Genomic DNA, 27,286 nt, shown 5'->3' with positions numbered 1-27,286 from the left:
TATCTTGATTCAAATTTGCCGTCTTGCCCTTGATCTTTGGCTCAAAGTTGACCTCACCTTACTGTATCCGCTCACGTGATCATCAAAAAACATTGTAAACATTAGTGCCTGTATCACGGTATAACTTCGTCATAACTGACATATTTACCATGATCATAGAAATAATTGTTTGACTTTCATGAGATCCATTTTCTACATGTCTCAGAGTTAAATGCTATCTTAACTGTGCTGCAAATGAAGCTTATCTATATCTCTCGGCGGGAAATTTTAATTGACTAGTGACATCAAATTTTTCGTTCATATTGAGACGTCACTAGTAACCGCCGCGGTGGTCTAGAGGCAGCAGTGTGAATGACACGGGTCTTCGGAGATGACCCTAAAAACGGATGTCCCATGTCACAGTAGGTGTGGCACCGAGCATATGCCTAAATTTGAAGCCCTTTACCGATATTGGTGACGTCTCCATATGAGTGAAAAATTCTCGAGAGGGACGTTAAACAGGATACAATCAATCAACGTCACTAGTAGTGCTACCTGGAGGTGAAATACACGTACCATACATTTAAACTCGTCTTGTGCGGTGGCATTTTAAAGAACCCTCACTGCGACGGCCCTGAGCGCAGTGGACAGTTCTAAATTTATGGTACTTCACCTACAGCTGTTGACGCCTCAATATGAGAGAAAAGTCTCGATGAGACGTAAAAAAAAAAATTAAGTCAGCCTTCCCCTGGGGATCCAGGTTAGAATAGGTCATCAGTAGTTTCTGTGGAAACGAGGGGGTTATTTATATTCGGTCTTTCTATCCCCCTCGTTTCTGCCCAAGCCTTCATAAAGTATGTAAGAAATCAGTAGCGCTTCGGTTTGAATTTATTTCAGCTTACATTTGATGTGAATCGTTCGAAAACTTACATAAATCAATTCATGAATGATTTTGTCACAAGGGAATACAATTGAAACCATTCAATTCCACATTAGAGCAACGATAATCGTCGTCATTTCAAACACTACATCCTTTCGCTATCAAATTCGCCTCCATGATAAACAATGACTTCAGCGCATGCGTCAATTCATTTTGTAAAACACCCAGAGGCCCAAAAGGGGTGAAATGACTTACTTATTAGTAAATCGCACAAAAATCTAACTTTTTCAGTTTATTTCTCATCACACGCATTGCATTTCATTTCTGTGAATGGACTTATTCTTCTGAATATGAAAATGATGAATTACTGGAAACAAAATAAGTAAAAAATGTAATTGGGAATAAACAATATTAAAACAGCATTCAAAGTGCGCAGTGTGTACTGCATTCCTGAAATGGGATTAAATATCGTATCAAAGGAACCACATCTCGTGTGTCTATCCCCCCCCCTTTTATATTCATTCATTTTTATTTTCATATGTTATTATTATTATATTTATTCATTATACCTTCCTTCTTTGGGGGGGGGGGGGGGGGGGGGTCTCTTCTTATAGGGAATTTCATATCATGAATTGAAAAACAACAAATCTATGACAGAACAACAAACCTGTGACAGTAGAACTTTATCTGTTTATACAGACTGTTAAACTGCAAATCAGTAAAGGTGATTAATTTCAGTCTACTTAACATTCATTGGCGGATCTCGACGGGGGAGGGGGTTGCAAGGACTGCAATCCCCCCTTTTGATTTTGTCCAGAGTGGGAAAGAGAGAGAGTTTATTTATGCGGGAAAATGACTTTCAATCGCCCACGTCTCTCCAAACGAGGTCAGCGCTTGGAAACAGAAGTGGTCAGTCGTAGATTCAGTTGATGCCAAGTGGAATGCTTGTCGGAATTCAATAAAGATATTTTCCAACCTTCAGAAATTATAATTTTTCATCGGCTGCAAAGCAGAAAGGTCCTTTTCATTTCAACACGTACTCGTAAAGATGTACTTACGTTCCATAATGGGCAAGGAGAGACTTTCTGGAGTGGCATTAATGAATGATTACCCCCAATATCAAACTGGACATTAATTATCTAACAAAGAGATTCATTCACATGCATCCGAAAAGAATCAATTGAAATCTTTTGGGGAAAATGTCAAATGATCAATGCCGGATCAAAATTTAATTTTAAATATTTATGGGGGAGGGGTTCAAAACTCCTGCAAGTTTATGCAATCCGACATCGATATTCATGTACAGTTGTACACTGATTATTATTTTCAACATCATCAAATTTTGTTTTAAGGGGGGGGGGGGGTGATGAAGACTAAGTGAATTAAGTTTTTTGTCAGACATTGAACATTTATCAATGAACATTGTAAATACGTTTGTCATTTTTAATTCTTTTTTAAAGGATGTTTTAATCGGTAACTAACTTAAAAACTGCATGCATACGATAAAATAAGTATACACTGTACAAAACATATATTATGGTATCAACAGTCAACAAATCCTTTGGTTTACCCCCCCCCCCCCTTGAAAATCAAGATCCGCGCCTGATATTATGGTCGAGATCAATCAAACATTATTCAATCCCATATATTTCAACACTTTTGGTTTGTTTGTTTGTTGTTGTTTTTTTTAAATCTTTTTTGTTTTTGTTTTGTTACAACAATGACATTTTTCAAAACAAACAGCACAGCAAATACAATATACGCATTTATTTCAGACAATATCGAGCATGCAATTACGTTTAAAATACATTTTCTTTTATTTTTCATTCCACTAAACACTTAGAATAATTTATGTAACAACATCCTTTTTATCTATATTGTTTTCTGTATTTTCATATTCAGAAAAATATGTCCATTCACAAAACTACGATTTGTGTGATGAAAAAATAAAATGAAAAAGTTAGATTTTTGTGCGATTTACTAAAGTAAGGCATTTCACCTGTCTTGGGCCTCTAGCTGTTTTACAAAATGAGGTGACGCATGCGCTGAAGTCATTGTTTATCATGGAGGCGAATTTGATAGTGAAAGGATGTAGTGTTTGAAATGACGATGATTATCGTTGCTCTAAATGTGGAATTGAATGGTTTCAATTGTATTCCCTTGCGGCAAAATCATTCATGAATTGATTTATGTAAGTTTTCGAACGATTCACATCAAATGTAAGCTGAAATAAATTCAAACCGAAGCGCTACTGATTTCTCACATACTTTATGAAGGCTTGGACAGAAACGAGGGGGATAGGAAAGACCGAATATAAATAACCCTTTCGTTTCCACAGAAATTAGGTCATCAGTAGCCCTTGCTTGTTGTAAGCAGGTGTAGCACGATAAAGATCCCCCTGCTCAAAGGCCGTAAGTACCGAGCATAGGTCTAAGTTTTGCAGCCCTTCACCGGCAATGGTGACGTCTTTATGTTCATGAGTGAAATATTCTCGATAAACAAGATACAATCAATCAAACAACCAATAAATGTATGGGGAATTGATGCATAAAAAATCACCAGGTGTGTTATTCCACCTTAACCCCATTTTTGGCATTGACGTTTGCGAGAAGGGCTGACATTTACAGTCAACAGCTGACTGTAACACGAGCATACTATATGGAAACCTTTTCGTGACATATCGTAACATGAATTAGTGATGAACCGATGCAATGTACAGAAATGTTCAATTTGTCCAAACAGTATCGAGTTGTTCCTGTTCATTTCCATACTCGTACTCATTCTGGAACAGTAAAATCTATGTGACCTAATATCCCCATAAATATTTTAGGTCACTTGACCTATTGCAATTGGTCAGCATCCATCGTCTTGTGCCGTGCGTGAACAGTTGACCATTCTTAACTTCTTCCTGATAACTACCATTTAATTTTTTTTGTTCAAATTTGGTATAGAGCATCTTTGAGACAAGGGGGCATAAAGTATCAAGTTCCCCCTGCACCCCTGGGGCGTTAAGGATGGAGCAACCTTGACTAATGTTAAAACATCTTCCCCACAACCTCACATCTGTAAGGAAAACTAAATTCATATATCTAGTCATGTAGAGCTTGAAGGCCTCTACCGAAATTCTAAATTTCATGATCTCCGGGGTAGACGTACTGATTCCAAGGTCAGCCAAACTTGCTATATGTAGTGTTTATGAATGTGTAAACCATTTTAGAATAATGTTTTAATGTTATTAATAGCATAAATCTTTTTAATGCTATGCCATGGACCTCTTGTTTGTTAAATATTTTAGATGAAATAATTCCAGTTCCATCCCTGCAAACTTCTGTTTTATATGCCAATATTGAAAAGATTAATCGGGAACGGGGACCAGACTTCTGGCTTTCATGAGTATTAGGATTACTTTTCAATATTTACTTCCAGTATTAGTGTTTATTATAAATGAAGACCGAATACGTACTTCATATTGGATAGAATGAATAGATATACATGTAAAAATCAACGGGGTTCGAATTGACTGCTACCTACATGTAACATGGCTATCTCTACAAACGAAACCATTTGAAGTTGTGAGTTTTCGGTTTACATGGAGCTTTAATAAATCTTTGGACAAAAATATACTGGGAAAATATTTGGATATTATGATGCAAGAATGCAGCGACCTGCGCCGTAAATCGAAAGTTCTTATAAGGGGTGGATCTGTAACTCTCTGATATGCCCAATTTTTTTTCCAAAAGAGCTACAGATCTGAATTGATGCACATGAAAGGTGAAGATAACGAACAGTGATCAATCTCATAACTCCTATGAGCAATACAATATAGATAGTTGGGCAAACACGGACCCCTGGACACACCAGAGGTGGGATCAGGTGCCTAGGAGGAGTAAGCATCCCCTGTCGATGTAAGTCCGAATTGTCGGTACGCGTAGCATGCATGCTCTGTGTTGTACATGTGTGTGTTTGATTGAATTAAGTTATATAACAACTTCATACATTTTTATGATAAAAGAAAACGCAAAACTCCTGCATAATTACTTACATTCGATTTAGCATGATGCAATGACTTTTTGTCAAGTTTAAACATGAATCAAGGTATCTGTGCAGATTAAAATTTTACACCCAGGTATGCATGCAAAAATGAAATGTATTAATAGCCTTGTGTTTTTATTTTTTTTTATCATTGTCTGATAAATGAAAGAAGTTCAGTTGGTTTGAAACGTAACAGGCCCACTATAATAATAATATACATATATATAGCGCTTTATCTAATTTAAAAGACAATTACCCTAAAGCCCTTTACATGTAAAACAATAAAAATAAACTAAAACAAAGAACAATAAATACATAGAAAAAGGCATAAAATAATGCTAAAACTGAAGGTTTGTGGGGGGTGGGGGGCTGTTTTTAACAAGAGGTACTGTGAGCAATGCTCACTAAGAATACCCCCTGCTTACCCCAATCTCCCAAAGGGTGTTGGTAATAGGTATAAACTACCTCTTTTCTGAGTGTAAAAAACAAATGGCATGACAAACCGAACCATATTGCTACTTCGATGTCCAGTGCGCGTGACCTTTGACCTTTTGACCAAAAAATCAATAGGGAACATCTTCATCCCATGGGTAGTCCATATGTAAGATATGGTGACTGTAGGTGAAAAGGATAACGCTTTAGAGCCCGGAAACCATATTGCTACTTCGATGTCCAGTGCGCGTGACCTTTGACCTTTTGACCCAAAAATCAATAGGGAACATCTTCATCCCATGGGTAGTCCATATGTATGATATGGTGCAGTAGGTGGTAAGGATAACCCTTTAGAGCCCGGAAACCATATTGCTACTTCGATGTCCAGTTCGCTTGACCTTTAACCTTTTGACCCCAAAATCGATAGGGAACATCTTCATCCCATGGGTAGTCCATATATATGATATGGTGACGGTAGGTGGAAAGGATAATGCTTTAGAACCCGGAAACCATTGCGTCTACAGACGGACGGACGGACAGACAGACGGACAACCCGATTCCAGTATACCCCCCCCCCCCCACAACTTGTTGCGGGGGGTATAAAAATAAATAAATAAATAACTGTATACATAAATATCTAATTATAGATTAAATGCAAGTTTAAAAGATGTGCTTTAAGTTTGTTTTTAAAAAACACCTAATGAACCCTCGACACGAAAATCCAACGGGAGGCAGTTCCACAGGATTGATGAAGAAACATCAAACCGTCTTTCGCAATACGCTTTAGTACGAGCACGTGACTTTAGAAGGTATAACGAATCCGAAGAACGAAGTGTTCGCTGTAGATGGTAGATTTGAACTAGTCCCTAGAAGTATGCTGGAGCTAATCCATGTAGAACCTTGAAGGTATACAATAGGATTTTATATTTCGTTCAATATGTCACAGGTAACCAGTGAAGCGATATGAGAATCAGTGTAATATGCTCATGTTTCCGTGAACGTGTCACTAGCCTGACAGCAGTGTTTTGAATTGTAACATGCAGTGATCTGAACACGTTCGTCGTAGCTTAGAGAAACACTACCATATTACAAGAAACGCTAGCTCACTAGCGAGGCTGTAGAAGTTCCCTATATACTGTCTGTTACACTTCCCCCGCCCAGGAAAGCTTCCTCCCGAAGCTTAGCATGGATCGTCCCTAAATGTTTGACACCTCTTCAGCAAAGGCATCCGCCGTTCACGACAACTCCACGTCCATACATGGACACAAAGTCCCAGAGTTCCAGATATGCCCTACCTGAAACAGGTTTTCCACTACACACCAGGGTCACTACACTGCCATGATTTTGTAAAGTGCAGCGATTTGAACACGCTCGTCTTTGCGTAACTTGCGTGATCAAGAGAAATCACCAGAAAAGCTAGCTTAAGAGCAAAGCAGTAGAAGTTCCCTGTATACTGTCCGTTATACCATATTTGCCAACAATTCGATATTACAGATATTTAACGATATCGTCCTTCCATACTATACGCAGATTTAAATGTCCAAGTCAGCCGTTGACTGTGAAAGTCAGTCTTTCTCGCAAAAGTCCAGTATCAATATAATAGGACCAATTTAGATCTTGAAAGAAAAACAACCCTAAATGTTTATGATGCTTGTCATTGGATTTTTTAAGGTGCAACCTTATTTTTCTATTTTATGATGTTTGTATTCCACAAGATTTATTTAAATAATGCAGAGATCCCAATGTCATTCTTGTTTAGGTTGTCTGAGTTGTAGTTTTCAACTTTTGATACTCGAGGATCTCTCTATCTTAGAGGTTGTAAATAAGTTTTCGACTTCTACAATCGTCATTAATAAAGAACAATTTTCAACCAACAATATGTATTCTGTTAATCACTCTCAAGAAAAATAGCATAGCTGTGGGACTGAGAAAATCGATTTCTTCAAACAGTATTTTGTATTCTTATAAAAATGGAGAACATAACATTTTTTAATGCGTTACGAATTCTAAGGGACTTTTCTGAAATAATAGATTCGGGGTGTTTGTGTGACGTGTAACCGAGCGGATTTACCAAAATTATTCAAATACAATAAATAATAATACACTAAAGTAAAACTATTTTCCACAATTTAAACTGAGCTAACTGCTCAAAAAATGATTTGTTCTGATTCGTGGGATAAGCCCAGATAACTTCTGAGAACCGTTAAAGAGACAAAAATAATAAAACAATCAATTACAACTTTGAGACGGAGCAATGATTCTTAGCTAATAAAAAAACTCAAAATGGGATGGGAAAACTTGTTGATTCAGATGCTGGCTCACTTAACTAAGTATGTATCTTTTATTATAAAGATTGTCCTTATTATTAGGGAGATAGGGAAGGAAAAGCTTGTTCAGCCACGTCTAATCCCTGTCTAACCTAAGGTGTTTTCAGCTTGTCTTCTACCAACGAAGTGAGGAGCTGCAGTGACTGCGCTCTTTATATACTACCTAGACTGATTTTGATTGGCTGATAACCTTTCTTGATTTTCAATGCATAAAAGAGTTCTAACATATTAATCTGAATTTTCTCTGATCATCACATTACCCACGCCTCAATTTTCATGTGTCCCACATGACAAAACAAAAATAAAAACAAAAACAAACAAAGATGTTTTAAAACATCATTTCGTTTTCTTTAAAAGAAAAATCTCAAATATACATAAAAATGATAACAGGTGAAAAATGCAATTCGCAACAAAAGCTTCCCAAAAATTCACTGCAGTTAAGTCTATCTCGACTATCTTGACAACAAAGTCAATGTTGGCTCATTTTTATACAGAAACTACAATTATGTTATTCATGATTCTTTCGATCATGTTAATTGAATGCTGAGTAAGTTCAAACTTCGTAAGTCTCTAGTCCACCCACTCCTCAACCATCTCAACTTTCTCCATGTCTCTGTCTCCTTCTTTCCATCTTGCAGTGGTCCACACCACTTTTCTCTTTGTCATCGTTGTTTGGACACCAACATGAACTCTTGTGGTTATCTGTGGAGTTAAGGCTACTGGAACTCGCTCGATCTGTGGTTTCCCAAGCTTGAATACTTCATCTACCCTCTGGGATGGTCTTGGTAGCTTTGGCCTAGGCAGGAACTGGTTCACTGCCTTTACAGTCTTCTGCAAGGTAGACTGGAACTTTTCGTCTCCAATCTTCCTCTTGGGAACTTGGACAGGTGTTGGTTCTCTCGGCTTCCTAACGGTTCTGCTGACTTCCAATTCAGAGGACTTTCCATCACTTGACTTCTCGAACTCCTTTTGGCTTTTCTCAGCAACTTTGGTACCTTCTTCTGAACTTATTTCTTCAATATCAGAATCTTCTGACACATCGACGATGAGACTTTGAACTTCTGAGGGACGAGGTGAGCTAACAGCATATTTCGCCGACTCTTTATTCTCTAGATCTTGTACTCGAGTTTCTTGAGAGTGCCTCTTTTTATGCCTCGCCAAATTAGCATTCTTGTTTGTGCTGTAACTGCATTCTTCACAATGAAATCTTTTCTCAATTTGTCTCAATCCACATTCACTTATGTGACTCTTTAGCTCATCCAGATCCATGGTCTTAAAGGGACACATAGGACACTTGGTTTGTCTTCTAGGAGTAGTCTTCGTAAGGGGCATGGTTGAGCCTAAGGTGTTTTCAATGATATCTCCAACTGGGGTCAAAGTTGCAATGACTGTTCCTTTATGAAGAACTTTAGAATCTGATGAGAGGTTCATGATTCTAATTGGGAGTTTATCATCTGTATTGACAAGAGCCTTTCCAACAAGCCCATTGTCGCTTTTAATAAAGGTCTCATCTGGCTCAATCAATCCAAATCCTTTTGGTCCTATCTCACTTTCTTTAAGACAAGCCTCTCCAAATGTAATAATCTCACTTCTTGGTGGAATGCTCAATGTATTGGCTAGAGCAATCTTATAGCATCCAATTTTTCCTTCAGAGAGCAGTGGAACTTCGTCTCCTCCGACCCAGATCTTCTTGCGGTAAATATCAATAATGCATCTATTGTTGATCATAAAGTCAAGTCCTAACACACCATCTACTGATAAATCTGCTACTGCTGCCGTATTTTCATATTCTTGGCTATTTAGTTTAAAGTTTAACTGTGTTTTACCAAAAACTTTAATTGGCTCACCATTAGCAGAAAGGATTTCTCTATTGAGATCTTGAAGCTCTTCTACATGACCTGAAATCCTTTCAAAAACTTCTTTGGAAATTAAGGAAACTGTGGCACCAGTATCCACAAGCAAATTTGCTAATGTACCATGTATTAAAGCTTTTACATAAAATCCTGGATCATTGTTTCTGCTTCCTGTTCCCACTCGGGCAGCTCTCTTCTTCTTATGATTCTTCGATATAAATTGTTTTGACGATTGTGGATGCTCTTTTGATTTTTTCTCAGATTCTTTAAAGTCTTTCTTATCATTCATTTCTCTTTTTGGGGCTCTGCAGTCTCTTTTGATGTGACCCTTTTTTCCGCAGTTATGACAAGTAGCTCGTTTCTTCCAGTCATCTAAATTTCCAGTTTCAGTTTTCGGTTTATTGTCTCTCTGGAATCGAGACTGGTTTTCTTTTAACTCCTTTATTTCTTGTCCCATGTCCTTCATAAGAACTCCCATATTCTCGACAAGTTTTGTAAGCTCAAAAAGTTCGTTGCTCTTTTCGGTATTACCAATTGGTCTGTAATAGCCTTTCTTTTCTGTGTCTTTCCTTTCTGCTTTTGCATATGCTTCAAGCTCTACAGCATGTCTTATTGCTTCGTTTAAGTCTCCCGACCTTGCTTGTTTGATTCTTAGTCTCATATCTGAGTCACTAAGGGCATCTAGAAATTGCTCCTTAGCAAGAGTTTCTCTTAAATCATATGGTGCTGTAGGGTATGCTAAATTTGTCAGTCTTCTTATGCTTTTTCCAAGTTCTGGCAGAGATTCAGCAGCTTTCTTTGTACGTTCACGAAGCTGTGCTCGATACAGCTCAGTTTGGTTTGGGGGAGCAAATCGTTCGTTAAGTGCTCTGACTAGCTCATCATAATTGTTCAATGCTTCTCCAGATAAATTACCAAGGACTCCTTGCGCCTGACCTCTCAGTGACACAGCAAGATATAATCCCATTTCAGGTTTGCTCCATCTCCCCAGCATTGCACAGGCATCAAAGTGTGATTTATAGTCTTGCCATGAGCTCGAGCCGTCGTAAGTGGCAGGTTTTATATTTAGTTTTCCCCCTCCAGATGCTGATCCTTGCATGTCAAATTGAACTGTTCGTTCTGGATCATTTACAGGATATTTTTCAGTAGTCATCGTCTGCTCACTTGGTCTCCTTTTGTCTCCAGCGTTCTGTTCTTTCGTCTGCCTCCGATATGTAATACCCGTCTCGAATACATCTGGTGAATAAGTTTTCTGCTTAGGTTCTTGTATGAGATCAGATCGGGCTCAGATCGTACTGATTGGCAATATATTTTTCCGACAGTTTTGTCTTCCCCCCAGAAAATATTCTCTCTTGATCTCCGCCAGTCGAGTAGGCTGGAAGTTTAGATTCATCTGCTCTAGACTTTGATAGTCTCTTTGTCTCATATCCGGAGTCAGTAGAAGCTCTTAAACCACTTGCTTTTGGTATAGAGTGTTCAAGACGCGCCTGCTTTAGAATTTCACTCTCGAGCTCAAAACGAGCTATCTGGGTCTCCAGATCAGCAATTATAGTTTTCTCATATGCAGACTGGTCCATATCATCCATACTAAAATTTCTGCAGTCTCAAAATTTACAATAGGCACAAAACACTCTTTCGTCTCAGATCGGCTCCCTGTCTCAAAATGGCTCAAAATCTCTATGATACTCAACAGGTCTCAATTTGTTTTTATCTCAATATCCGATTATTTATCCCACCGCTGCCACCATTAAATGTGACGTGTAACCGAGCGGATTTACCAAAATTATTCAAATACAATAAATAATAATACACTAAAGTAAAACTATTTTCCACAATTTAAACTGAGCTAACTGCTCAAAAAATGATTTGTTCTGATTCGTGGGATAAGCCCAGATAACTTCTGAGAACCGTTAAAGAGACAAAAATAATAAAACAATCAATTACAACTTTGAGACGGAGCAATGATTCTTAGCTAATAAAAAAAACTCAAAATGGGATGGGAAAACTTGTTGATTCAGATGCTGGCTCACTTAACTAAGTATGTATCTTTTATTATAAAGATTGTCCTTATTATTAGGGAGATAGGGAAGGAAAAGCTTGTTCAGCCACGTCTAATCCCTGTCTAACCTAAGGTGTTTTCAGCTTGTCTTCTACCAACGAAGTGAGGAGCTGCAGTGACTGCGCTCTTTATATACTACCTAGACTGACTTTGATTGGCTGATAACCTTTCTTGATTTTCAATGCATAAAAGAGTTCTAACATATTAATCTGAATTTTCTCTGATCATCACATTTGTATTTGGGAGGGGGTGTTTTCTTAAGTATTTCGTGGATTAAATCGCAGGAACTATTTTTGGGACCAAATTTCTAATTCGTTTAAGTTATGATTTTTAAAAATTGTTTTCTAGAGTTTGTGAATTATTACAATATGACAAGTGTGTTGTAAAGAATTGTATGTGCAAATGAATAATCCACAAAATTATGTCATATCGTTGACATATATTAAAAATAGCAAACCCTTTGAGGGACACCAACAGATAGTGGTTTTTAACTTTTATGCTTGAAAGAACATCTCTTGATAATCAGGGACGGATCCAGGAATTGCGGTTACGGGGGGTGCCACTTTATGAGGCAAGGGATCTGGGGCCGCCTTAAGGTCCCTAGTGGGTCCAGGGGTGTAGCCTCAGGGGGCAAAGCCCCCGAAAGCTCCTAGATTTTACAGGTTTTATAGGGCTTGAAATATGTCTCCTATTTTAAGTCATTTGTACTATTTTCTATCATTTTTAATAAGGTGAAATTAGTAAAATGACGCAAATTTTAAGGGTTTTGGGAAAAAATTAAGTTCTCCAAATAAAGTAATTGAAGAAATCAAAAGATTTTGTCATTTATTTCTCCGGGAGTGGAAGAAATTATTGCTTCTTTTATTGTTTAGTACATTTTTCTAAACAAGATACCACGATTTATTTTAAATTTGAAAATTTTAGGGGGGAGCGCTGGCTGTGCCCCCCCCCCCCTTAAATCCGCCACTGATAATAATCACGAGGTGACGTAGTCAGCCTCGTCTAATCATCGTCTAATTGAAATGGCTGACTACGATTTTCATTTTACCAATTTTCTTGAATATTACAACTCTTCCAACTCATTTCCAAATGGATGATGATAGACAACTTCATCATACTGAGATGTGATATAGGATTTGTCCATGTTAATTTTCAAAGTAAGGTAGAAAATTACCGATTTCTGATTTGTTTACTGTTATCTATGAGCATTATTAAGAACACTTTTGGGGGCCTTTGTGTCCTGAATATTCTTGAACCCAAACTTTTGGTGCGAGGTGGAACAAATCTGTTTACTTTTTTTTTTATGATTTACGCTTTCATGAATGAAAAGTGTATGCAAATGGATATAGATATAATCATGATATTTATGACTATATGTTCCCTATGCATCGTCCCTCGGTACCTTTTGTTGATCAAATATGTTGTACATGTGTACTTAATTGTAATGTTTATACATGTTTATGTCCCTAGGGGCCCATTATTTGGCAAAAACTATCTGTATCTGTACCAGTCACGATCAAAAGCCTTAGACAAATATCAAAGTATCATACAGCAGCATTTACCCTCATCTGTCGATTTCGTAATGTTATCATATGGTTTAATTAATTGATAAACTGTGGAGTGACCTGCCACCAGTTTCGAAAAGTACAATCATGCAAGGATCTGTTAGATAACTAGCAAAGAGGTCTTACAATTGTTAATTAGTACTCGTTAATATTTCATGACTATTGTCTGGACCTATTGCTTTATCAATTGGCAAAATGGAAATTATGTCGAAAATAATTTGTTCAGTAAAATATATATTTAATAATCATTTTATAATTCAGCTTTTTCTATATTACATGTATCAAAATTTGTAAGTTTAAAACTGTTGTCTAAAGTATGTTGCAAGGGGGTTATAACTGCTGATTTATTTGTGTTAAAAACACTTAAAAAGTGGCTTCCGGTAAAGTTTCTTTCAACAAAGAACCATACCTGTATCACTGAGAAAGGTTAAGGTCAATTCAAAACTGGTCAAATTTATTTCAAAAAATCTTGATAAAAAGCTAAAACGTTAGTTACATGTATAAATATAAATTTGAATTCATAGGAAGGTATTCTATCGTGGCATTTGTTCATGTGTGTGTGTGTGTGGGAGGGGGGGGGGTGGTGGCTAAGACTTTGTCCAGAATGAAAATAAAAGGTATATATGTTAACAATCTAATTTTTCTAATTGCACATTTCATACAATTTATTTCATAATTGTAAAAATCATGAAATAATTTTCAAAGGAACCTGTGAGTGATGATTAAACTAACATTTAGAAATATTCTGAGAGATTTTTTCTATTTTCATTAAATACAGATGATGTGTTTCCATATCTTTTTAAAACCTTCAAAGGCGACAAAAACAGTTTAAAATAAAACGTTAGTTAAATTTGAAACCATACTAGGTTATTTTTCTATTTATTAGATTTTTTAGTATTATAAGTATTATTATAAAACCATTGTGAAGTGCATCTACAATGAAAAGATATTAAGTATATTGAGTAACAAAATAGTTTTCCACTTCCTTATTTGAATTAGATTTTATTTTATCGTAAAAATTATGATAATGATTTTTTTTTAAATGAAGACTTTTAAATGATGATTCAGCTATCGTGTGGCAACACTTTGAAGGCTGTGAGAAATACTTCAAAAACAGTCCATGATTATGTTATGATTGACAAACAACAACAGGGATAAGGTTTTCACAAATATTTATCATACATATTAAAGGACATATCTCATGTTTTCAAAGTATACAATATTACATGCATTTTGTCTTCTTTATGCTTATAGTAATTAATTCTAATAGTTCGTTCGCCGAAATTTTGCGATAATTAACCACAATACAGACTTAAATCTAAGCCCCGATTTCAAAAAGTCAAGTTAATTAGGTAGGTAGTCACGTGGTACAGTGACGTCACATGCGCCCTTCGGATTGTGAAAGTACTGCGAGATATTATTAAAAACTCAACTTTTAGGGGCCTAATTAATTTACCATGGGCAACATTTAAATCGATGTTGATAAATTGTCCGAGTTTTATATGTGTTCGCCACCAGTGCACACATATAACGATGTAAATACCCAAATATAGCGAGTAAAGCGTGTATGAAATCAGCAAAATTGTGAGTAAATAATGTTTATATGGGTCGCTGTCTACAAACTGTTTGGGGATGTTATTCCTTTATGCATCTGTAATTGGTGCTGTTTTTCTAAAATAAACAGTGCAATCATTATTTATTTTTGGATTAGACAAATTATGATACGTTAAATTGTTGACAACTAGTACTTATGCCAAGCTATTGTCACGCGTGCATTTCGGAAAGAAAGAAAAAGACAACACACACACAAATCAATAAAAATATTCAAATTTAAAGTGGTAATCACATTATTTTATTTTGATAAAGCAATCTTATTACTATTTTTGAATTGTGATCTGCACGTCTTTAGGAAGTACGAAGTGGGAGCACGGCGTTATAGCCTACTGACGCACTCAAGATGCTACGAGTTCAATAAAGAAATAATTTTATAATTCAATTTAAAGTTAGGAAATACAACATTCTATTATTTGTATAATTTAAAGTTCAATTATTTTGTATCTTTATTTTTTGTTGTTGTAAATCTACCAGTTGGTAGAAGTTACATTGTATCGTCGATATATGTTGTTACAAGGTGAAGGTCAGTTGATCCGAGTGTGTATTGAATTTGAAGAGCAAAACAGAATGTATGCTATAGGCCTACCAGTGCTTATAGCTTCGATATATCCATTTTCTCGCAGTTTATCAGGGTCTCTGTCCAAGCGATGTTTGAAAAGGTGACTGGGTTTTTTTTTTTTTAAGGTAAAGTTCTTGCTCCAACAAAAAAATTATCCACGTCTTTTTTCTCGTACCTTCCTTCGAAAAATTGAAAAATACTCAGTCTAAATCCTTTCTACCGACAATTAGTACACCCGAGCACGGCACAAAACATCTTAATACATTATTATTTACAAGCCGTTAACGTGACAATTGGTTTTTTGTCGATTAAATCTAATCTGTTTATGAAATGGCTAAGAGATGTTTTCAAACCCGAGGGCGCATATGACGTCACACAAAATGGCGCGTAAACTAGCGAAAGAAAATATGCATATCGCAAGATTTGAATTTCATCGCTTTCAAACTCGAAAACTACGCAATATATTTCATTTAAAACACATTTAAAGTAGTTTTAGGCATAAAAAGAGTTAATTTTGCTGAAAAAATGAAAAAGTTTAGAAACATGCGTTGTGTCCTGTAAGACACCCCAGCCGCATAACCAAATCTCAAAGTAATATTTGAAACTTTATATATATATATATAAAAAGCACTAAATAATCACAACTAGGTACTGAAAATTTTCACCCCAGCCCGGGGTCGAACCAGCGACGTACGGCACCCACCGCCTAGCAAGATTGTCAAACCAGTGCGTAAGTCCACTCGGCCACAACGACTTCCCTAAGAAATGAAGCTTTGTTATGCTCCTAAAGCGCTACTTATACACACTGATGCAATCCCACACAGTCGCTGTTTCATTCAGTGTTTAAGATATTTTATAAGGAGAGTGCATCTCTCGATGCAATTGTATAGAATATTTAATATAAAGCACAAACAAACAATTATAACACCCAACCTTACGTTTACCCCTAGGATCTAAACGATACATACATACATACATATATATATATATATATATATATATATATATATATATATATATACGTGTGTTTGTGTGTGTGTGGATATTTACTTATATTTTGGATTTTATATATATATATATATTTACTGGCCTTGTATCTTCTCAGATCCGACACTTTAAGAAAGTAGGGTGTTGTTGGGTTTTTGTGCTTTTATATAACTATTTATCCCCAACTGCATCGCTTGATCCATCCTCTTTCTTCCCACAGTCCAGTCGTGTATTGTTTGTTGTCTCCCACGTATTTATGTACATTTGTATGAAATGTCTTATTTTTCTTCATGCCGTTTTCTATTGTTCTGCTGTTTATGAAATGCAATTTTCTCTCGTTTTCGGAACTTAAATTTTCATGCTCTCATTATGTCCATTACCACTGATGCAACATTCAAATCTATTAAGAAATTAAACAAAAAACTGGTCAAAACTCAACACCGGGTCTCCAATTGTTCCACTTATATAAAAAATGACGATGTGCCCACAGGATTCAAAATCAAGCTCACTCCTAACATCGGTAACATTTCCAAACGATTTTTAAATCGTTGGAACAACATTTTGCACTCATGTTCTAAACAACTGATGGACCTTTGTCTCTCTTGGGACTTACACCAGGTTGGACACATTACTGAGGCCATCACCGCCAATGATCTGAAGTTGCGGAATGCTGTGTCCCAAGGAGAATATGAAGAGCTGTGCTATATCCTAGAAGGGTACAATTCAACTTTGTCGAAATCTCTGCTAGAGAAGCAAACCAAAAAAATTTCCAGAGATTCAATCCATCTACACTCCCGTTCAAACAATGGTAGACAGAGAGTTCCTACTGTAACACCACAACGACCAACGAATAAACCATCTACCAAAACCAAAAGAAACAGGAGATTTAAACGCATCACAACAGATATGCCAAGTGAGCTTGAATCACATACAAATGCCATTCTTAACCTCTCCAGTGTTGTACTATCAGATTCTGAAACCAGCTTACTGTCCAAAGGTCTAAACTTTTGTCCAGTACCCCGTGAAATCGATGAGAAACAACTTAGAGAGGACACCAGGGCATTCTTCAGACGTATGCGTTTAAAAGAGCACTTTTCAAGTCGCCAGAAGTCCACTGATTTTGACAACGAATCCGATACGGAGAGTTCATCTCAATCACAGGAACAGACAACTTCATATGAGCCTGATCCCTTTCGTATCAAAAGTACTTGGGATCCAAGACCAGGAAAATGTCCAACCCTTGAGACATACATAGAGGCCGTAGAATCAGACATTGAAAAGTTGCTTCAAAATCCTACTCAAACTTATGACAATCTGACCCGCGATGAAAGGAGCAGTATTCAAGCACTTAAAACCCGGGAAGATATTGTCATTAAGAAGGCAGATAAAGGGTCCACTGTAGTCGTTATGGACAAACAAGATAATATAGCAGAAGCAAACAGACAATTGTCAAATCAATTCTTCTATAGAAAAATTGATTTTGACCCCACAAAAAGCAATGCTGACGCTATTATCGACACTTTAGAAAAAATGAGACGCGATGAAGAAATAAGTCTTGAAACTTTCACTTGTCTCGTTCCCTCTAACTACAGCACACCTGGACAATTCTACCTTCTACCTAAAATACACAAAGAAGGAATCCCAGGCCGCCCAATTGTCAGCGCTATTGGTCATCCAACTGAGAAAATCTCACAGTTTTTGGACATGCACCTACGACCTCATGTAGAAACCATACCGTCCTACCTCAAAGACACGACAGACTACATGAACAAAACCCCAACTTCGAACTTGCCAGACAACACCCTTCTCGTGACTATGGACGTTGCATCATTATACACGAACATTCCTCACGATGAAGGCATTGAGGCATGCAAGGAAGTCTGGAACAGTAGAAAACACCAAAAACCGTCCACGGACTCCTTGGTTGAACTTTTAGAACATGTACTTAAACGCAATAACTTCATGTTCAATGGGGAACATTACTTCCAAGTAAGTGGTACGGCCATGGGAACTAAAATGGCACCCTCGTATGCTGACATATTTATGGGTAGACTAGAAAAACAACTTTTGCTACAAGTACCCACTAAACCCCTCAGCTGGCTTAGGTTCATCGATGACATAGAAATCAAATGGGTCGAAGGAAGGGAAAGTCTGGACAATTTTGTGTCCTTTGTCAATTCATTTCACCATAATATTAAGTTCACAGTGGATATTTCAGATACCACCAATACATTTCTTGATACAAAATCCACTCTTAGAAATGGTGAAATTGAATTTGATCTCCATACCAAACCGACCGACGCCCATTTATATCTAATGCCATCCAGCTGTCACCCACATCACATTTTCAGGGGTTTACCGAAAGGCCTAGCAATTCGTGCCAGACGAATTTGTTCTAGTGAGGAATCCTATGAACGACAGGGTCAACAAATAAAGTCTCATTTATGCAAACGAGGTTACAAGCCGCTATCTGTCACTAATGCCGTTGATGAGATTAAAACAATCGACAGGTCTTCACTGTTGCAGTACAGGGAGAAAACGAAATGCTGTAGAGTACCTCTAGTCACCACTTACCACCCTGCATTGAAGGACCTAAACAAAATCCTAAAGGATAACTTCCCGAAACTCTTGGATAATCCTAGATTGGCAAGAGAATTCGGTGAGCCACCAATGGTGTCCTTCAGACGACCCAGGAATATCAAGGATTTGGTGGTAAGGGCCAGATTAGACAACCCCTTACCCAATGGAGGCTTTTCAACTTGCTCTGACAAGCGGTGTTTGCTTTGCAAATTTAGCCATAATTCAGAAACGTTCCAAAGCTTCACTACAGGCAAAACGTATAAAATATTGGGTCAACTCTCCTGTAAAACCAACAACTGCATATACCTCATCAATTGTAAACAATGTGGACAACAATATGTTGGGGAAACTACAAACATCAGACTTAGGACCAACAACCACCGATCAACCATCAAAACCAAACGCGTGACCGAACCCGTAGGGGAACATTTCAACAAAGAAGGTCACATTTGGCAAGACATGCAAGTGGTTGTTATTGATCATAACCCATTATGGACCGATGCAGAGAGAAAGAGCACGGAAAAATCCTGGATGCACCGTTTGAAATCATTCCGTCCAGGTGGAATGAATAATTTGAATGATTTCACGCGCATGAATCCAGGATAAATCCTTAGTTAAAATCAGTTTCCATAGCCTAATCGCCAAAATTCACCCGATAAGATATCTTATTTTGTTTGATTAATATAAATACAATTCGTTTCCCCGGTTTCAAGGCTCTGACCTTGAGTTCCTTTATTTAACCTTGAGTTCCCTGTTTAGCCATAGCGAGGATTCCCAGGATTGCGATTGTTGTTTGACCTTCAATACTTCCTAATTATGTTAGAACATCGTAAGAAATCATTACAATTATGAAATTTTATAGCTCTTTCTCTCTCTCTCTCTCTCTCTCTCTCTCTCTCTCTCTCTCTCTCTCTCTCTCTCTCATTTTTAAAATTTTAAAATAAAAAAAAGGGGGATGATAATAAAGTAAAAAATGTATTGACCTTGAAGACTAGTATTTTATTAATATATCATCTTAAGACCTCTAAACTATGGTAAAACATTATTCTAAATCAACATAAATTCGGATTCGCATAGCTCTTTATGTTGGGATATCAGAATTTCTAGAATGCGGCTTCAATTTGTCTGACCTTGAAAAATATATTACCTTGAAAAATAAAAATATTATTGAATCTTTTTCCTTAGACTTCTCTCCCATTCACCTATTCGATTGTTGATTTTAATGCTAGATCAGTGTCCTTTGATTGACTTTGTTTGTTGTTTAATCGTGTTCTTCTGGCAATCATTATTTTTCGCTGTTCACCATATCCGAATCATCAATGGTACGGACTACCTAATATTGTTTTGAACTTAATCACTCCATATCATTATCTTCCCACCATTTTATTCCATAATCACATTGTTTTGTAAGATTTCCCTCTAAATTTTTCTGATTTCTGTAATTTTTCAAGAATAATTTTATTTTCATCCCGACCCGACCATGGTACAAACTCTCTAAACCATAGTCAGTAAACACGCTTTACAACGTAACCACCACCATTTTTATCACTCAGTACAATAGTGTATCACTCTTCTCACCAATGTAGTTTATCGATACTTGTCGTTTTTGTGTGTTATTTGTTTATGTAATTTATGTCTCTTGATAAAGACGCGGGTTGCGTCGAAAATTTGAGTTTTAAATAACCAACAGTGTCGTGGCCTTTTCAGTGCTTTTATATATATATATATATATATATATATATATATATATATATATATATATATATATATTATATAGTGAAACTTCTCTAAACCGGCCGGCTCTCGGACCGGAAAAAACGGCCGGTTTAGAGGGATGGCCGGTATACCGAGAATTTAGCAATTATAGACATTTTATCTCAATATTCACAAAGTAGGTACTGTTCACTTTGATCTGGTGATCTATGATCAATTATCGGTGGAGATCAAATTAGTCCGCTTGTACCTAAAGATAATTATGAATTACAAGAAATATTCTCGCTGAAATCATCTAATTTTAAACTGAAAATCTATAACAGGATACATAAAGAAAACACAGAGGCCTATTATTGGAATTCCTCTTACCTATAAAAACTCTGTTTACATTCATCGCTTATGTCATTAACAATTTTGTTTAGACGTTTTTAAAAAGTACAGTAGTAAATATGAAATTGTAATTTGAATATTTCTTTGGAATTTTAAGGCTATGGAAACCAAGAAAATTAATCTATCTTTTAATAATTATCATTAACAGTCATGGATTTGTTCTTTATTAACTGCCGCTTATATTTATACGAAAGTATGGTGAAACAATATGGCGTTTGATACGGTATTCATTCAATAATTTCCTAACTGTTTTTTACATTTTGTACAGAATTTGGAAGGGTCTCTTGGATTAGCTAAGTGTCAATTAACACGCTTGACAGCACAGGTAAACAATAGAAATTGAAGAGGCCACTAGTGTTTTTTCACACCTCCGATGGATAATTTCATACCTGGCCAGTCAGTCAGTCAATTTGCACACCTGGACGATCTTAATTAACCTTTGGCCAAGATTTTCTTGTCTTCAAAAAGTGGCCGGTATGTTAAGGGTAAATTACACATGTTTGTTAACAAATGTACTTTAAAAAGTGGCCGATGTCCGGTTTTCATGGGTGGCCGGTTTTGTAAGACTTTCTTTGTAAGGAAATGTTAAGATTTCTGCCGGGACTTTGAAAATCGGCCGATATTCAGGGAGAACCGGTATTCTGAGGGGCCGGTTTGGAGAAGTTTCACTGTATATGCATGTATATATATATATATATATATATAGTTACAATAGTAAAAGAACTCGTAAGTTGTACGAACTTGCTTCTGATCCTGTTGTATATTTTATATACAATGAAATACGTTCAAAACAAACAAAACAACAACGCCATTATCTTACTTCCCCAGTTCGGCCGTTAAAATTTAATAAATTGTTATTTTTACACAGCTCAATCAATTTGTACCCATCACTATTATCATAAATCATTCTTTCAAGTGAAAGGTATATGTTCTGAGTGACTTTGACCTTTCCAAAATGATCTTGAGAGACCTTGGTCAAAAAGATCTATAACTGTTGAAATAAAGGGTTTTTTGTATTCAGGGTATATATTTTGAGTGATCTAGACCTTTACAAAATAACATTGAGTGACCTGAAAGTCATTTACCTGTTACTTATTTATCTGATAGATGATACTCAAAGACAGAAACGCAGTCATGGACATCGTTCATATAAAAGACCAAGTATAAATGATGTCATGTTTGAGTCACTTTTACCTTAAGTCAACAGACAATTAGGTCCACATCACATTTGTACAAAACTTTGAATTTATCTAAAGTTATCTCACACTCTTGGTAACTTGAATGATTGAGTTTTGGATAGAAGTATTTGCATGGTATTTCTTAATAAAACAATATTTGGTGAAACTATTCTCTATATAAAATTACACAATTCATACAAATACCCAAAACTAATCCTAATACTAATCCAAAACTCAATAATTCATATACAAGATATACTGTAAGCACATAGGTCAGTCTATATAAATATAAGTAAAAAGTAAGTTAATTACATGATTATATTTAATCAAGATATCCAACAAACATAAGATATACAAAACTTTACTGATTATAACTGAAAATACATAACAAATCAATTGTCATATAGTAAATGAATATATAGTAAGCATCAAGTCCATACAATGTAACTTTTCATTCTTATATAGATAGATAGATACATGTATATATATCCAACATTTTCAACCAGTTTAAAAGGATTTTGGAAGGGCATAATGGTCACCCAGAGTTTTAAAAATATTCGAAACATTATCAGAGTTTGTGGCTATTTGCCTCATCATATTACCTGACACTCCTAATTTAGTCATTGTACCTAATCTTGAATACCTTTCAAGACTTTTCTCAGAGAACCAGCCTACATGGTCCATCATATCTTTGTTTTTCCCACAACCCAGACTGACATAATCACTTCGTATCTCCCCCCCCCCTATCCCATAAATTGTTTCCCCTTCATCTATTCCCAATAATCCTACATAATACTTGAGGCAGCTATGCATAAGAGGGGTGCGTGTCTAAAACATATTTACTGGAGCGATTGAGTGGTCTAAAAAGGTATCCTGTTGAGAGATCAACACCCATTGATAAATTTTCCTGTACGTATTTTTCTAAACCAGCAACAGGACACACCACCTTTTCATCCATTCTCATTAAAAAAAAACTCGCTAGTTTTTCCATTGCTCAGTGTTTTCCCCACAGTATGAGTAAACAAAAACCCTTCATTATTTTGTATCCTTTTAATTTCTTAAGAGACATACCTACCTATAAATATCTTTTAATTTTTAAACTACACGCAGAATTGCACTGTTGCCTGATCTCATCGTACGTTTTTCCTTTTCCCTTAGTTTCAAATATTGCCCTAAGCTGGCCTACCTAGGACAGTACCTGCTGCTAAGAGCTTTGGGCAACTGCAATCAAATATTCCGGATTTGCCTAAAAAATAAACAGTCAATTGTATGAATTTGGGTTCTACCATTAGAATCTTTCTTGATAAGAAATGGGCAGATATCCTCTGGATAGGAAGATATGAAACCGAATACTGAATGACAATCCAAAGATTTTACAAATTCGGTCTCTAAGGCACATTTCTTTTTGTTATAAGCAGAGTTATCAATGAGATTATCCAAGTAACTTAGCCTTTCATTGATTGAAAAATCTTCCAAGTTAACAACCGAATTCTGTAATAGAGGATCTGAAACAACTTGAATTTGAGAGTCACACCTCTGGCAGAATCTTGAAATCACATTTTGGTATGAGCATACAGGACATGGGACGGTCGGCACGAGCCAGTACAGAACGCCTGTATGTTCCTGAAATTAATGAAAAACAAGCTTAGCTGCGTATAAATCGTGTGAGAGTGACAGATAGTGCAGTGACCACGAGGTCAAATTCTAAGATGATCCCAACCTAAGGTAGAGCAAAGTACAACCTATTTGATTTGATGCAGAGTTTTGTCTAGATTATGCAAATGATGGTTGTAGTCTGATAAAATATGTTTGACTTAGCTTAAATTTGGATTTTCTGTTACAAAGTCATAATTGGGGGGGGGGGGGGTAGAAAGTACATTTTGTACATTTATGGCCGACTTTATGCGGGGAATAAAACAAAGTTGGTTCTAAACCATGCAGCCTGATCCAGTAGATTGTATCATGCCTTTTATATGCCAATAGTGTGCAAGTGTTTTGAATAATGAAAGAAATATGGACTAAAATTGTCAAAAATGTCTGCATTTTTTCGTTCCGCATACCCTCATTTCTTGCATCTGACAGACCCATTCATGAAAAAAGTTGTATATACTACACATCAAAAGTTTTCTGATTTACTCCTCTTCGTGTTTGCCCCACTTTCTAATTTCTATTCCTTATAGGAGTTATGACATTGATCACTGTTCGTTATCTTCACCTTTCATTTGCTTCCACGTTAGTCAGTATTCCAAAGGTTGTCAGGGAATGGATGTCCTTTTCAACATGTTCCTGCAGTTTTCTGTCAGCAACGTGCTTTCCTATTTGGTATAAATTGCAATGTCACATTCCATAAGTGCATGTGCTGCTGGGAGACTTTCAAAGAACTTCACACGAAGTTCTGCCACAATAGAATGGACAGGGATGTAAAGTTGCTTGTCGACTGTTATGGCCTGCCAGCATGTACACAAAATCAGTGAGCATGTTATCACTGCAATAGCATAATAATGCCAAAAATATATGTTTGTTTCCTGAGTTACATGTACATGTACCTGGACTCAAAGCTGTTGACTTGTTTCTGACCAAATTTCCAGACAAAAATTATTTCCGGATCGGAATGTGTTTTGATTCCGATCCGGGTTAGCTTCTAAATCAAACAATAATAATAATTTTAAAAACTTACCTATCTACTTGGAATTTTTGCTTTGGTAACAGCAAACAAAAATATATTTCATTTTTGGCCCAACAGCACCAAAACAACAGTATCATCACTTTCGAACAACCAGTTGATCATGAGTGGAAGACAGGTCGATGGCATGAAGCAGCATTCTTATATCCGCTTCTTCTTGGGAACTGAAAAAGCTTGGAATGGTAGCTGCCTCTTTGGATGTGACAAGTTTAGCTACGGTATATGTCCTTCATGAACCCCTCCAGCACGAATTATTCTCTGATTTTCTAATGGCATACTGTGTGCAACACTGACAATGTGGTCAGAGACAAAGGCAACATGGACAGCTATGCTTACTTATACATTCAGGAATCGTTGATAATTCGGAAGCTGACGATTTGCTTGGATAACGTATTTAGCTTGCTCTGTTTCTCCACGCCTGTTTCGTTCAGCTGCCTTCACACTAAGGTTTTGGTCATATCTGTCAAATTCAACAGCCACTGATTCTATACCTTGATTTTTGTCAAAGGAGTTCATCATCAACTTCAGCAAGACACCAGCGAGGTCGAGAAATGTGTCCTTAATTCCTTGTATTAATGATATTTCATTCAGTACGTATGCTGATGATACAATTGCACTGAATTGGCCAGCATTGCAATATACTGATGCCTCTAGCTGCTTTGCTGGGCATGACTTCGTAGTTTTTTTCATATTCCCTTCATCACAAAAGGGCGAGGAAGATATTGTGGATAGCTCAGGTCTATGTACGTCTTCGGGGTTGACTTCTCGCACTTGCAATCGGCGAGAGAGGACCACTGAGTCAATTCTCTTTGGTCTTATTTACAGGCTTTGTTATATCGGCAACGGTTTTGACTTTCAGTCTCGCCTCTGTGTCCCAATATGAACACACATTAATAAATATCCACAAACATGCAAAATCAGACCAGCTAAACTGTAAAATCTTGATTTAAAATCATTGCTTATACAGTGCCACGTGGTACCTTGTTAATTATACATAACTCTGTGAGTATTACATAATGTAAATGTAAACTCACATGTCCTAATCTGTGCACATTTATGTTAGTTGTGCATATCACATTTAAACGGACTGATTCACGATTTTACCCAAACTTTTTGTTTTTCATTTTAATCTACTGTCTAATGTGTTAGAAAGATTTCACATGAAAATTAAGGTTATACATCATCACAGAGGCTCATTTTAGAGAGTTTATTCTTTGTTTTGTAAACAAAGATTGCAGTATGCTATTGTTTACGACATTTTCAAAAGAAATGGATATTGATCTAAGTTTATTATATCTTTCACATTTCAAGCATTCTTGGGGTAAAATGTGAAATCTAAAAGTTAAAATTTGTGACTATGCAAAATTAAGATGCATTATATTACAAAATCAATATTTCACTTGTTTGTTTGTTTACATAGAAAGACTCGAGTCTTTGTTTACATAACACATATTTAAGGCTAAAATATTGCTTTCATTCTTGCATTCAGAAGGTCAAAATTTTGGCTGTCAACATTAAATGAGTTATATTTCTAATGTGTAACATCAAAAATGAAAAATATTTTTATCAAAAATCGTGAACCAGTCCCTTTAACCACTTTAGGTTAGATATAATTGCCATAGAATAACCTTTCTGCCATTTTATGCAAATCTAGAAAATTTACGCAGTTTCTTAAATTTGGGGAGGGGATAACACTTTGCTGTTTTACAGCCTAATAGATTATGCTATACATAATATCCATACCATTCGACAGAGGAGTAAATGAGAAAACTTTTGATGTGTATAGTATATGCAACTTCTTTCATGAATGGGTCTGTCAAATGCAAGAAATGAGGGTACGCGGAACGAAAAATGCAATTGACAATTTTAGTCCATATTTATTTCATTATTAAAAAAAACTTGCACAGTATTGGCATATAAAAGGCATGATACAATCTACTGGATCAGGCCGCATGGTTTAGAACCAACTTTGTTTGATTTCCTGCAAAAAGTCGGCCATAAATGTACAAAATGTACTTTCTATTTTTCCCCCAAGAAATTGTGACTTTGTAACAGAAAATCCAAATTTAAGCTAAGTCAAACATATTTTATCAGACTACAACCATCATTTCCATAATCTAGACAAAATTCTGCATCAAATCATATAGGTTGTATTTTGTTCTACCCTTGGTTGGGGTTACATACTGTACTCCCCTTTTTAAGTATCTTTTGAGAAATGACCACAGAACTAAGAGGAGAAAAACCGTTTTTGGTGGGGCCTAAAATTACATTTTTTCTACCTAGTAATATAACCTTCTTGATTAGGAATTTAAGAGTGGGCCACCATTTGGTAGAGTTGTTGGGCAAGGATAAACGAGCGTACAAGACGGAGGTTTTTGTTCTATTAAAAATTTCAAAACTAGTGCTATCAAACAAAAGAGCGGAAACACATATGGTGACATTTCCGAGCTAATGT

At 36.3% G+C, this 27,286-nt stretch overlaps 2 protein-coding genes across 2 annotated transcripts in view; both read left to right on the top strand.

Moving 5' to 3' along the window:
* Positions 1-27,286, top strand: part of LOC125647156 (beta-1,4-galactosyltransferase 1-like) — a 94,198-nt gene that overhangs the window by 9,033 nt on the left and 57,879 nt on the right. The window lies entirely within an intron of this gene.
* Positions 16,657-27,183, top strand: LOC130048003 (uncharacterized). Its single transcript, XM_056143999.1, has 2 exons — positions 16,657-18,999; positions 27,136-27,183. Exons 1-2 carry the CDS (start codon positions 16,657-16,659, stop codon positions 27,181-27,183), a joined length of 2,391 nt encoding a protein of 796 aa, XP_055999974.1.

The sequence above is a fragment of the Ostrea edulis genome, chromosome 1 (assembly GCF_947568905.1).
Source record: "Ostrea edulis chromosome 1, xbOstEdul1.1, whole genome shotgun sequence".
NCBI lineage: Eukaryota > Metazoa > Mollusca > Bivalvia > Ostreida > Ostreidae > Ostrea > Ostrea edulis.
Note: the sequence above shows the minus strand (reverse complement) of the source record. Positions and strands in the feature narration are given on the sequence as shown.